This window comes from Pseudophryne corroboree, chromosome 6 (assembly GCF_028390025.1).
Source record: "Pseudophryne corroboree isolate aPseCor3 chromosome 6, aPseCor3.hap2, whole genome shotgun sequence".
Lineage (NCBI taxonomy): Eukaryota > Metazoa > Chordata > Amphibia > Anura > Myobatrachidae > Pseudophryne > Pseudophryne corroboree.
The window spans coordinates 560,099,634-560,114,579 of record NC_086449.1 but is presented as its reverse complement, the minus strand read 5'-3'; the positions used below and the strand labels follow the sequence as shown (position 1 = coordinate 560,114,579).

The window sequence follows — 14,946 nt, the reverse complement described above, 5'->3', positions numbered from 1 at the left end:
TATTAATGGACTTCATATGAAGATTGAATACACATTTATTACCTTACCCTTCATATCTCTCTCTCTCTCTCTCTCTATATATATATATATATATATATATATATACACTGCTCAAAAAAATAAAGGGAACACTAAAATAATACATCCTAGATCTGAATGAATGAAATATTCTTATTAAATACTTTGTTCTTTACATAGTTGAATGTGCGGACAACAAAATCACACAAAAATTATCAATGGAAATCAAATTTATTAACCCATGGAGGTCTGGATTTGGAGTCACCCTCAAAATTAAAGTGGAAAAACACACTACAGGCTGATCCAACTTTGATGTAATGTCCTTAAAACTAATCAAAATGAGGCTCAGTAGTGTGTGTGGCCTCCACGTGCCTGTATGACCTCCCTACAACCCACACAAGTGGCTCAGGTAGTGCAGCTCATCCAGGATGGCACATCAATGCGAGCTGTGGCAAGAAGGTTTGCTGTGTCTGTCAGCGTAGTGTCCAGAGCATGGAGGCACTACCAGGAGAAAGGCCAGTACATCAGGAGACGTGGAAGAGGCCGTAGGAGGTCAACAACCCAGCAGCAGGACCGCTACCTCCGCCTTTGTGCAAGGAGGAACAGGAGGAGCACTGCCAGAGCCCTGCAAAATGACCTCCAGCATTCCACAAATGTGCATGTGTCTACTCAAACGATCAGAAACAGACTCAATGAGGGTGGTATGAGGGCCCGACGTCCACAGGTGGGGGTTGTGCTTACAGCCCAACACCGTGCAGGTCGTTTGGCATTTGCCAGAGAACACCAAGATTGGCAAATTCGCCACTGGCATCCTGTGCTCTTCACAGATGAAAGCAGGTTCTCACTGAGCACATGAGACCGATGTGACAGAGGCTGGAGACGCCAAGGAGAACGTTCTGCTGCCTGCAACATCCTCCAGCATGACCGGTTTGGCAGTGGGTCAGTAATGGTGTGGGGTGGCATTTCTTTGGGGGGCCGCACAGCCCTCCATGTGCTTGCTAGAGGTAGCCTGACTGCCATTAGGTACCGAGATGAGATCCTCAGACCCCTTGTGAGACCATATGCTGGTGCAGTTGGCCCTGGGTTCCTCCTAATGCAAGACAATGCTAGACCTCATGTGGCTGGAGTGTGTCAGCAGTTCCTGCAAGATGAAGTCATTGATGCTATGGACTGGCCCGCCCGTTCCCCAGACCTGAAATCCAATTGAGCACATCTGGGACATCATGTCTCGCTCCATCCACCAACGCCATGTTGCACCACAGACTGTCCAGGAGTTGGCGGATGCTTTAGTCCAGGTCTAGGAGGAGATCCCTCAGGAGACCATCCGCCACCTCATCAGGAGCATGCCCAGGCGTTGTAGGGAGGTCATACAGGCACATGGAGGCCACACACACTACTGAGCCTCATTTTGACTTGTTTTAAGGACATTACATCAAAGTTGGATCAGCCTGTAGTGTGTTTTTCCACTTTAATTTTGAGTGTGACTCCAAATCCAGACCTCCATGGGTTAATAAATTTGATTTCCATTGATAATTTTTGTGTGATTTTGTTGTCAGCACATTCAACTATGTAAAGAACAAAGTATTTAATAAGAATATTTCATTCATTCAGATCTAGGATGTGTTATTTTAGTGTTCCCTTTATTTTTTTGAGCAGTGTATATAGAATTAATATATTAGCGATTGCTTGCGGCTTCGCTCACGTGGATGTCTGTTAAACTAATTTTTTTAATAAAGACAGTAGTGCCAATCTGTTGCTGCTTAACCTAACACCAAAAGGTTGCAATTAACACGACCAGCAACTCTGTGATATATATCAACTCACATCGTGTGTAACCATAGCGTGTAGCATTTGTCTTGTTGCACCATCTACTGGATTTATGTGTAAACTGAAACGTCATGAGTCAAGATAACCTGTCTGATAATAATTGATATATAGTTGGATCTTCATGCTAAATAGATGTTTCATATCTATTTATCTATCTATATGTATACACTGCACCCGCCGAGTGTCAAGCACCTCTCCCTGATGTCACATCAAGATTTTACATACCTCAGTTTCTTTCTAGGTGAAAGTGAAAACGCATTCAAAATTCTGAATATATTTTTTTGTCTTCATAGTTCATAAACAGTCCCTAGAAGTATATTTCTCAAAAATAAAATAAAAAAATTACTATGTACAGACATAAACCTTAAATTTTTATTATATATATATATATATATATATATATATATATATATATGTGTATACTGTTTACTTTCCAGGATTAAATGCAGAAGAAAAGCCGAGGAGTCCATACACATCCTATGGGAAAGTGGGCTTTTCTGCTGGTGCATTGCAAGCTCATCGCCCTGTCCCTCCTGATCTCTCCGAAGAAGAGTTTCTCTCTCTGCATTCTATTGCAAGCAAGCCTATCCCTCCCTCACACCTCTCAGTTGTTATTGCTTCATATGACAAGACTATCGGTAAGGCATTTATTCTTTCATTGATAATTGCCAGCCACTGTGCTAGATCAATTAATCTGTGGGCTGGGGATTAATGACTTCAGGATTCAACAGGTAATGCAAAGATGGACAATGACAGCACAATATTCCCAAATATATCAAGTTAATTTCATCTTCGTGGTGGGAGGGATGAGGGTGTCACAATCAACAAGTCGTGTTACCTGAGGGAGCGATTAGTATGTATGTGGGCTTACTGATTAAATCAGTCATCCTGTCACTGCTAAAGAATTCTGTTTCACAACCAAAGCTGTACTTTGTAAGCCCAGACACTGCTGCTTGTCATAGTGTGGCATGCACCTGCCAATATATCATTTATCATTTACTGGCATATCCATTTATTTGCAAATTTATTTCAAGACAAACACATGGCAGATTAACGTAATAACGAAAGGTTCTATAAAGAGATGCAAACCTTGATGACCACTGTAACATAGTTTCACCTCTTATTTACATCTTATATATTTGTTTTGGGTAGTGTAAGAATAGGTACAGTGTCATTCTGATAATAAGCATAACTGTTCTGTAAAATAATATTGTTCTCCTAGTGTTCTGAAATTGAGGATTATAGTGGGTACATTTTAAAGGATGAGGCAAAAAAAAAACTCACAAATTTTTTATGTTAACAGACAAAAAACTGTCCCGATTTTTGCGGGACTGTCCCGCTGTCCCACCCGTGGGCAGCAGTGTCCCGCGGTGGGGGAGGGGCGGCAGTTGGGAGGCTCCCGCACTCGCTGCCCTGCTTAGCACACAGCATCTATTCACGGAGGCAGAGGCACTGGGGCATGCTAACCATGCCCCCATAGTGATGAGAAACGGGGGCAGTGGCTCGCGATCGCGGACCCTTTACCAAAGCCACACACCCTTTTCCGAACCCATGCCCCATTTTATCCAGTGGACGTGGCGAAGCTGCGCAATGGTCCCTCTTTATAAAATGGTAAAGTTGGGAGGTATGGTATATGTTATCCAAAATATTAGTGCATAATCTAAAAGTGCATGGAATTCAGTTTACTTTCAATTGGTCTTGAATATGATCTCGTCATTTCTTGACGTATAGCAGCCTTCAGTTCATTAATGGTTCTTGGTTGATGTTTGTAGACCTCAGCTTTCAGATGGCCCCGTTGGCTGTGTAGAGGCCTTCATGAAGCTGATGAGGATGTTTTCCACCCAGCAATGAAAGTTCTGTTTGTTAACATAGCCAGACAAATGAAAATGAGCGATAACGAAAGAAATTGTAGCGATAACGCCGGAAATGACCTGACGAGTGATGCAGAAATCATCTACAAATGTGTATCATGAATGAAGGCCACCATCTGGACGATATCATATTCCAAAGCAATTGAAAATAAACTATATTCCATGCACTTTTGGATTGTGCACAAAAATTTTGTACAGCTTATACGATGCCTTTTTTGTTAACCTTTAAAATATGGGGGGGGGGGGTTCTACCCTCTATGGCAACGTACTCTCTAAATACTTCCAAGATTGAGGAGTTAGTATTTTACATAATCTAACAACGTGATGGGATTATGGGCTCTATTCAGTATGTATCGCATCTGACATGTGATCGCATACTGATGATAACGGGCCAGTGCGCACACGCGGCACTCGTCTGCATGCGCGCGGCCCGCAAGATGTGTTCCTGCTGATTCGCAGGCAGGGGGCCATACCCTATTTTGCGGTGGCAGCGATGTGATTGCAATCGCATTGCTGGCGGCCATTTGCATGCTAGGTGGCCTTCAGGTGAGGGGTGGTCTTCAGGTGAGGGGTGGTCTTCAGGTTGCCGGCGGCCAGGCTCCCGGCGACCACCATACTGGCACCGGAATCCCGACTGCCGGCATACCAACATCTTTTCTCCCTCTTGGGGGTCCACGACCCCCCTGGAGGGAGAGTAGATAGCGTGGCACGCGTAGCGCGCCACCATGCCCGCAAGGGGCTCATTTGCTCTCACCCAGCTTGTTGGTATGCCGGCAATCGGGATTCCGGCGCCGGTATGCTGGTCAACGGGACCCCGACCGCCGGCAAGCCATACTACGTACACACCAAAGTGAGTAATGGCAGTTGAAGTTTTGCTAAAATAGCAAAACTGTAACTGAAGCTGAATCAGGTCCTATATGCAATGTAATTCAGAAATTAATGTTTGTGTATAACATTGCAACATTGTGTTAGTACTGCATACAAATTATGTGTGACTGATACTGTTGTTAAAGTCCTTTTTCTTTTGTTTATTCATTTTGGAAAACAGAAATTCTTCATTCAGACAGACAACAAAGCCTTAAAGCCCAAGCTCTTCATGAGCTTGGCAATCTTCATCTGTATACTGGAAATAAAAGGTAAAATTTATTAAATTGATTTGTGTCTTGTCAACATTTGTAATGATCGCATTATGCACAGGATGTTCCGAGAAGTCTGTCCCGGTTTCATGTTGTCAGTCCAATCAGTAGTGATGTTTGACTATAATTGAGCACTGTCAGCTGTTTTTGAGTAATAATTGTACATCAAGGGAATCAAAATAACAAATAGCAAGACACCTCAACCCCATAGGTGGAGCAGGATACTTAGTAAAGTATGGTTTATTAGAGTCATTTATAAAGTAGAAAACATTGCCAAGACTTTATATTGGAATACTCATACTTAGCAAAAGTAGAAGCCTCCTATAGACCATGTGGATGACTCTAGTACTCGTATAAAGGGGGTCATTCAGACCCGATCGCACGCTGCCTTTTTTCGCAGCCGTACGATCGGGTCTCAACAGCGCATGCGTATGGTCTGCAATGCGCAGGCGCGTTGACCACCTGCGTCAGCCGTCGCCGGGCAGCGATAGATTGAACGAAGAAAGCGTTCGCAGCGGCGAACACAAGAAGATTGACAGGAAGAAGGTGTTCGTGGGCGGAAACTCACCATTTTCAGGGAGTGTGCAGGAAAACGCAGGCGTGCCCGGCCGATTCCAGGGAGGGTTCCTGACGTCAGCTCCGTCCAGGATCTTCGCAGCGGCTGAGTAAGTCCTGGGCTGTGCAGAGACTGCACAAACTTTTGTTTGTGCAGTTCACTGCACAGCCGATTGCACCCCTGCACAGCGTTTACCCCCTCCCCTGTAGGTGGCGATTACCTGGTCGCAGCAGTATAAAAAACCGCCTGCGTGCGACCATGTCTGAATTAGGCCCATAATCGGAGGCTCAATTTGTTAAATGTAAACAGTAGTTCACCAAGGGCACAGAGGGGACCTTGCCATGCATGAAAAATGTCATAAACTGCCACTACAAGCAAATCTTTAGTGTCTCCACAGGTAAACAGAATTGGATATTTATTGGGCAGTTTTGAGCTTGAAATAGGTTTCTTGATTTTTAAGAAGATACATTTCCTAAATGGTAACTAAAAAAAGTTTTCGCATATGAAGCATACATTGTTCATTCTTACTTTGACCATATCTCCCAAGTTTTTGAGAATGTTATTCAGGACCCAAAAAGAGGGTCTGGCCTTACGACAGGTGGCGTGGCGTCATAGGAAGTGCCATCCCCACAAGTCATGCCCACTCATTTTCGTCACATTTGGAATATGCACAAAGCTCCATGGAATAGACACTGCATGCTGCACGCAGTATTTACACCCAGCCTCCCCCCGTACCATGGGACACTGTGACCCTGTGGGTGGGAAAGTGGAAGTGTGTCTGTAAAGCAAGACTGTCCTACCAAATGTATACTTTTACTTTCTTCTGCAGCTTTACTAATAAAACAAGGTTGTATATTTTCTCATCTCCCTAGATCACAAACTGGCTTATAGCCAACACTAGGCACTGGTGCATTACTGTAATTTAAATGAATGCAGTGACACATATTTAGTCTAAATAAAAGGTGCTTTATTTTATAATGTGACACTGCATGCCTTAATACTGGCAAATGGGATACCGACAGAAAACCAACAGTGGGATTCTGATAGCCAGAATCCCAACAGATCCCAGAGGTAAATACAGGGGTTGGGGTTAGGCACTGGGGGGGGGGGAGTTTAGGCTGTGGGGGTGGACGGTTAGGGTAAGGCTGCAGGAGGGGACGGTTTTTAGTCTGCAGGATGGGGAGGTTTAAGGCTAGGCTGTGGTGGGGGGGTTGTATTGGCGTTAGGGGTAAGATAAAAACACTTACCGGGATTCTGATCATCGGGATCACGCTGTAAGTCTTCTGTCACGATCCTGACTGACAGTATTTCGTACCCATCCCATTTTTGACCATGCAAGAAATTTTAACATTGAGGTTTACAACAAATTACAACTTCTAACTGAATTTACTCTAAACAATGCAACAATTTTCAGATATGCTAGAATATTGGCCCACAGATTACAACAGACTACAGCACAGTTACTTAACCAAAGGGAAGAGTGGATAGTTTGTATCTCCTAGTACCAACAAAAGAAAGCTATTTACTTATTATTGATTATTTGTGCTGCTCTCACAGGGGTATCTTTACTAAAGTCTGGGTTTATAGAATTGGAAATGGTGGCCATAGCAACCAATCATGCTCTAGCTATTATCTTCTGGAAGATGCTAGATAAATGATAAGTAGAATTTGATTGATTGCTATGGGCAACATTTCCACTTCTATAAACTGGCACTTTAGTAAATAAATCCCCAAGTCTCTGGTTCTAAGAGAAAGTCTGGCCACACATGCATCAATGTGGTCATTATCAAACCAATTTTCAATTTGCTGGGATAAGAAATTATTTTCTGCATAAATGTATTAAAAATTCTTCCTGGCACTGTGTCTCAGATAAGTAAAAATAAAGTAATAGCTCTTTACCTCTGGGTTCTGACTCTGCTTAACTAGTGCACATGCACACAGGTGGTTTTCAAAGATCCACTCCAATGAAACTAACCTATAGGCTAAAGCACCTAACGCCATTTAAAAATGATGTTAGCTATTGGGGCCAATCTCTGAAAAGCTTAAATAAATTGGCCCAGACTGCAGCCTACATTGAGAATTATGAGGTCAGTTTTAGTTTACCTAACGTGGAAATCTCTTCCATATATCCTGCATTAGGCATTTGTTCAATAGTCCTGATGGATCCAATTTGTTAAAACATGTGGAAACAGCATGGGTGTCACGATCCGTGTGGCCCGTGACTTCCGCAGCATCCAGCCATTGCTAAGCGACCGGACGCTTCCGAACTTCCGCTCCCCGGCTGCCGGCTCCATGGCAACAGGACGGGGTTGCCAGGGAGATAGGGACCTGTGTGGAACGTGCAGCAGGGGAGCTGCACAGAATAATCAATTAAGGGAGGCTTGGCTGCGCTCAGTGGGGTATTGGCTCCTGCTCCCTTTATAGCCGGCGTCTGCCTCTCATTCCTTGTTGATCATAGTTCCTGGCTGCAGTGGGAGCCCTTGTCAGTTGGTTCTAGTTCTAACTTATGGATTCCTCTGCCTGGTTACCTTACGAATGTCTCCTGCGGAGTTAAGCCCCGTGCCAGTTGCACAACCTGTCACGTTGATTGTTTGCTATCTTTGCTAATTCTTCCTCCCAACAATTTATAGTAGTGTTTTGTGTTTTTCTGTATTCTCTTTCTCCTGTGCTACCATTTCCAGTAATTCCATCTGCTGGTTCGGAACTCTCCCTGTCAGGTGCTTTCATATCCCCATTGCTTTCTGTTATTTCTGTCTTGTACTCGACCTCATACTCTAGTCTTTACTTCTTTGGATCTCCCGGTTTTTCCCTGGCACTATAGTACCACTCTCCTTCTCTTGTCTTTTGTCTTTGAGCAGCTCCTCTCTTCTTTGGGTCTTTGGTTCTATTGGCGTTGACTAAGGTCACTCTGAGGTTAAGCTCGTACTACCACCAGTTGCGTAAGTCCTGGTGGCATCCCAGTATCGGTAGGCACATCTCGCCTAATGGGAAAAGCGGCTATTATAGGCAAGAATACCTGCTGGGGAGTTCTACGAGTCTCATCCCGGGGTGTACAAGGGTCACTGCCCAGAAGATTTTCAGGGACCGTGAACCCTTTGGAAATAAGATTCTTCAGTTAGGCTCCTAGTCATTGAAACATAATTTCATGTGTTCAGGCCCAGATTCAGTTCTGTGGGGGCCCCAGGGCAACTAACGTGTGGGGGCCCTATACCAATAATATTAACAATATGATATGCTGGTGATACTATTAAAAAGCATGTTATTAAAAAACATAGGGCCTAATTCAGAACTGATCACAGCAGCAAATTTGTTCTCTAATGGGGTGGGGACAGATATAACATGTGCAGAGAGAGTTAGATTTGGGTGGGTTATATTGTTTCCGTGCAGGTTAAATACTGGCTGCTTTATTTTTACACTGCAATTTAGATTTCAGCTTGAACACCCCCCACCCAAATCTAACTCTCTCTGCACATGTTATATCTGCCACACCCACATGGGCCCTCATTCCGAGTTGATCGCGCGCTAGCTACTTTTAGCAGCCGTGCAAACGCATAGTTGCCGCCCACGGGGGAGTGTATTTTCGCTTTGCAAGTGTGCGATTGCATGTGCAGCCGAGCGGTACAAAAACATTTTGTGCAAAACAAGACCAGCCCTGTAGTTACTTATCCTGTGCGATGATTCCAGCGACTGAGGTCCCGGAATTGTCGTCAGATACCTGCCCTGCAAATGCTTGGACACGCCTGAGTTTTTCCTACCACTCCCAGAAAACGGTCAGTTGACACCCATAAACGCCCTCTTCCTGTCAATATCCTTGCGATCGGCTGTGCGAATGGAATCGTTGCAAGAAGCCGTGCACAACGACGATGCTGTTTGTACCCGTACGACGCACTGTGGTGCATACGCATGCGCAGTTTTGCAGTTTTTTTACCTGATCGCTGCGCTGCGAAAATCGGCAGCGTGCGATCAACTAGGAATGACCCCCATCATTTTGCCCATTAGAAAACAAATTTGCTGCTGCGATCAGTTCTGAATTAGGCCCATAATGTGTCCAAACTCCACAAATGTATTAATCCCACTGTAGCACCCCAAGTTCACTATGGGGGAAATGTAATAGGGTGTGAGATTAAGAAAGTTAAAAAATTTATATGAGAGTTCTGATTTTTTAAAGTGGCAATCATTTACATGGCAAAATCAACCTGGTTCTGCCATGTAAATGATTGCCACTTTAAAAAAAAAAAAACAGAACTCTCACAAAATCTCTCACTTTCTGATTCTCACGGCCTATTGCATTTCCCCCATTATGTCATACAGATGTAGCAATATGTGTGTGTGTGTGTGTGTGTGTGTGTGTGTGTGTGTGTGTGTGTGTGTGTAGGGGCCCCGGGTAGACCGCTCTGGCCATCTTGCCTGTGTTGATAGCAAACAATACGATCCATCTGTCCAAATCATTAAAAAAAAAAACTGATTTAATCTAGTTGGAAATTTTTAGTCAGTTTGAATTAGTGTGTGTGTTTGTACTTGGATGTATAAGTAAAAGTAAGGATTATTTGATTTCAGGCAGCGAAAGAACAGTTAAACTCCTATTTGATCAATCAATGTGTACAAAAATTCATCCAGAAAGGATACGTCATTGTACTGTATGTCCAGCTTTACTCCAGAGAGACACTTCATAAACCCTGCTTCCATTCATCAGGCAAATCATATTATAGCATATTACTGTATGTGTCCAAAACTGCACTAAAATTCTTGGCTGACTAAAAGTTAGTCCGCTCTTTCTGTGAGAAGCATACAGAAATTCTAATGTTATTGAATGAAAAGTTCTCTTTTTTTTTATATGGTGGCAGACAATTTGGATGCATGGCTTTTGTTTCATATGGCGGTATGTTTCATATGCCAGTTATGAAGTAAATATAAATATGCCCATATCCCTTTGCACCATCACAGGTTCAGCAAAACACGGGTAGCCAGCAGACCACTTAAATGCAAAAAAGGATTTAATTAAGCTTCAGAACTTCATAAACATGGTATAAAACCCAAAGCATTGGCATAAAATATAAACGTTTCAAATGCAGTCAGCAATAGGGGTTTTATATAATCACCCATCCAAAGTTGACAATACCATTTCGGTGTTTTACCACTTTTATCAAGGACTGCCTAACTAAACTGCCAGCAGAGGTCAAATAAATTCCCAACACCATTGATTAGTATCACAAGCACCTAGGACAATTAAACCACCAACCTATACAAAGCAAAATATATGTCAAATCACCAATAAATTGCAAAGTGCAGGAAATACCATATATGTATATCTGCCCCTGCTTCACCAGCATGAGTAACACAGGGCATAGATCCACAGACAAGAGGGGCACACTCTGCACCGTGTTACCACGTCACCGGGAGTGATGCAGCAGCACTGCCCCATATCAATGTGTATCCAACTTCTGTCTGTCAGTGAGGCAGCAATGTGCTCCTTTTCAGGTGTGCGGGTACTCTGGGTGGTGTGCGGTCATTGGGTAATAATGCTCGGTCCTGTGATCTAATGTGTCCAATCATGATAGTGTCACAACTGAGGGCCTGAGCTGACGGGAGGCAGCCTCAGTTGTAGGGGCTGAGATGTACCGGAACCTGGGAGGTTGTATCAGACCCCTGGACATGTAAGTAACATGAATAATAACTGCCCGAAGGCGTGACCACGACAACTTAGATAAAAGTCAATGATGTTTATTATGACAACTCCGCAACACAGCAGCAGTAAAAGAAAACGTAAAAGTCAGCAAATAATAAATACAGTTCCTGGGTACTACAGGATGGCAGGAGCCACAGGGCACTGGTAGTGTGAGATAGTTCTTATGATCTTCTAGATGGAAAGTCCTTACCAGGCCCGACTGTAGCAATGGAGATAACCCAGGATTGTGCCAGCTGGTGTTCCAGGAAAAGCTGGGTTGCTGAAGGTAAAACAGCTGCTGTGGATACTGGCTGGAACCAGACTGTTGTTAGCACGGAGTGGATACTGGCTGGAACCAGTTAAATAATAAATGAACTTGGGAGCGATGAAATATGAACTGAAATGTAGAACTTGAGAGCGGAGAAATAATAATACCGGTGGAGAGTGGTAAAGTGTAGAAAGGACACCGGCCCTTTAAGGGAAGCTGTACTCTGCTGGAAGCTGAGCTGGAAGCAGGTAATGTTGTAGCTGGAAACAGATGAATCCACAATGGATTGGAGAGTCAGGCTACACCGCAGGTGGAATGCTGGTGCGGATCTCTATGGTGGAAGTCTTGAGACAGGAGCTGGAACCTGGAAGACAATCACAGGAGAGAGACAAACAGGAACTAGGTTTGACAACCAAAGCACTGACGCCTTCCTTGCTCAGGCACAGTTTATTTATACCTACAGCAAGGAAGGGATTGGCTAGGCAATTATGCAGATTAACAATACTGACAACAGATTGGAGGAAATGATCAGCTGACAGAATCCAAGATGGCTGCGCCCATGCAGACACTTGGAGGGAAGTTTGGTTTGTAATCCATGTGGTAATGAAAACAGTAATGGCGGCGCCGGCCACTGGAGACAGGAGACGCCAGGCTGACAAGTGCACATCCAACCACGCGGACACAGCGGAGGCCGCGGCTAACGTAATCGCCACTCTGACACTCTGCATGCAGAAGCTCAGGGACGGCGGCGGAGGCCGCGGGAGACGCCATGCCAGATGTAATAAGGCGTTACTGTGACAGCGTCTCAGAGAGACAGGAGAGGATGCAGGAATGTGAACATTAGGATAACAGATGGGATCCGGTCCTGGAGCGCTGAGCCAGCCTTAGGAGGCATCTGATGGGTAAGAAATGGCGTCCAGATACCCGGATCGTGACAGCACCCCCCCCTTTAGGAGTGGCCCCAGGACACTTCTTTGGCTTTTGAGGAAACTTGGAATGGAATCTCCGGACCAAGGCAGGAGCATGGACATCAGAAGCATTGGTCCATGAACGTTCCTCAGGACCATAACCCTTCCAGTCAATAAGATATTGTAGTTGACCGTAACGGTGACGTGAGTCCAGGATCTTGGCCACTTCATACTCAACGCCTCGTTGAGTTTGGACTTTCGGAGTTGGAGGAAGTGAGGAATGAAACCGATTCAAGATCAGCGGTTTCAACAGGGAAACATGGAATGTCCTGGGTATTTTTAAGAAGGGAGGCAACTGGAGTCTGTAAGCAACAGGATTGATGACTTGTTCAATCTTGAAAGGACCGATATAGCGAGGTGCAAACTTCATACTGGGAACTCTTAACCTCAAATTCTTCGTGGATAACCATACCCGATCACCCACCTTGAGAGCAGGAACTGCTCGACGCTTCTTATCCGCAAACTTCTTGTACCTGAACGATGCCTTGAGCAGAGCTGATCGTACGCTCTTCCAGATATTGGCAAACTGATGCAAGGTGATATCCACTGCGGGAACAGAAGTTGCTGGAAGCGGTTGGAACTCAGGAACTTTAGGGTGGAATCCAAAGTTAGTGAAGAATGGTGTTGAAGCAGATGAAGAATGATACTGGTTGTTATGACAGAACTCGGCCCAGGGAAGTAATTGAACCCAGTCATCTTGAGAGGAGGACACATAGATGCGGAGGAAGGCCTCCAAGTCCTGATTCACCCTCTCGGTTTGACCATTGGTCTGAGGATGGTAAGCCGTGGAAAACTTTAGCTTGACTTGGAGGACTTGACATAAACTTCGCCAGAATTTGGCTGTGAATTGAACTCCTCGATCTGAGATAATTTCTTCAGGAAGACCGTGGAGTCGGAAGATCTCTTGTATGAATACTTGAGCCAACTTGGAAGCTGACGGAAGACCGGTGAGAGGAATGAAGTGTGCCATCTTGGTGAACCGGTCAACTACCACCCAGATGGTATTGAACTTGTTGCACATGGGTAAGTCTGTAATGAAATCCATCGACAAGTGGGTCCATGGTCGACGGGGAACGGATAGTGGAACCAGTTGCCCCGCAGGCGACTGGCGGGATACTTTATGTTGGGCACACTTTGGGCAAGATGCAATAAACTCCAAGACGTCCTTTTTCAGAGTTGGCCACCAATAGGACCTAGAGATAAACTCCAGGGTTTTTTGGATACCTGTATGTCCGGCAAAACGGGAAGCATGGGCCCAATGCATGAGCTTCTTCCTTAGCATCGGCTTCACAAAACTTTTCCCTGATGGGGGCGTAGAGTCCATCCCTACCGTGGAGAATGCCAACGGATTTATAATAGGATGCTTGTCTGAAGACTCTGACTCATTTTCTTGCTCCCATGAGCGGGAAAGGGCATCGGCCTTGCGATTCTGAGAGCCCGGACAGAACTGGAGTTTAAAGTCGAACCTGGAAAAGAAAAGTGCCCATCTGGCCTGACGAGGGTTGAGACATTGTGCGCCCTTCAGGTATAAAAGGTTCTTGTGGTCTGTAAGTATGGTGATTAAATGAGAGGCTCCCTCCAACAGATACCTCCACTCTTCTAGAGCGAGCTTGATGGCTAGCAACTCCTGGTCGCCAATGGCATAGTTGCGCTCAGCTGGGGAGAACTTCCGGGAGAAGAAACTGCAAGGATGTAAATGGCCATCTTTAGCCCTCTGAGATAACACCGCTCCTACTCCAACGGAGGAGGCATCCACCTCTAGGATGAAAGGAGAGTCGATGTCAGGCTGTTTCAGGACAGGCGCAGAGATGAACCTCTGTTTTAAAAGATGAAAAGCTTGCATGGCTTCTTCAGACCACTTGGACGGGTTAGCACCCTTCTTGGTGAAAGCAGTAATAGGCGCCACAATGGTGGAAAAGTCTCGTATAAACTTTCGGTAATAATTGGCGAACCCTAAGAACCTCTGGACCCCTTTGAGGGTTAAGGGTACCGGCCAATTCTGAATTGCTTGTAGTTTCTCAGGATCCATCTCTAGTCCGGAACCGGACACAATGTACCCTAGAAACGGAATGGACTTGACTTCAAAGACGCATTTTTCTAATTTGCAATAGAGATGATTGACACGGAGACGGGACAGAACCTCTTTAACCCAAAAACGATGTTCCTCTAAATCGTTGGCAAAAATGAGGATATCGTCTAGATAGACCACGACATGACGGTATAGAATGTCTCTGAAAATCTCATTGACAAAATGCTGGAAGACAGCTGGAGCATTGCTCAATCCGAAGGGCATGACGAGGTACTCATAATGTCCGTCACGGGTGTTAAAGGCGGTCTTCCACTCGTCACCCTCACGGATCCGGATGAGATTGTATGCACCTCGCAAGTCCAGCTTTGTAAAGATGGTAGCTCCGCTAACTCTGTCAAAGAGCTCAGTAATCAGGGGTAAAGGATAACGGTTCTTGATGGTAATGTCGTTCAAACCTCTGTAGTCGATGCACGGCCGCAGACCACCATCTTTCTTTTTTACAAAAAAGAAGCCTGCGCCGGCTGGGGAAGAAGAAGGTCGAATGAACCCCTTTGCTAGGTTCTCTTTAATGTATTCCTCCATAGAATGCGTCTCAGGCAGAGACAACG

General features: G+C 44.9%; 1 protein-coding gene across 3 annotated transcripts in view; it reads left to right on the top strand.

Moving 5' to 3' along the window:
* Positions 1-14,946, top strand: part of CFAP54 (cilia and flagella associated protein 54) — a 736,502-nt gene that overhangs the window by 402,627 nt on the left and 318,929 nt on the right. For all 3 annotated transcript variants that reach the window (XM_063927747.1, XM_063927746.1, XM_063927748.1), the window contains exons 42-43: positions 2,283-2,483; positions 4,765-4,852. In XM_063927747.1, coding sequence (XP_063783817.1) covers positions 2,283-2,483; positions 4,765-4,852 — 289 coding nt within the window. The remainder of the gene's footprint in view (positions 1-2,282; positions 2,484-4,764; positions 4,853-14,946) is intronic.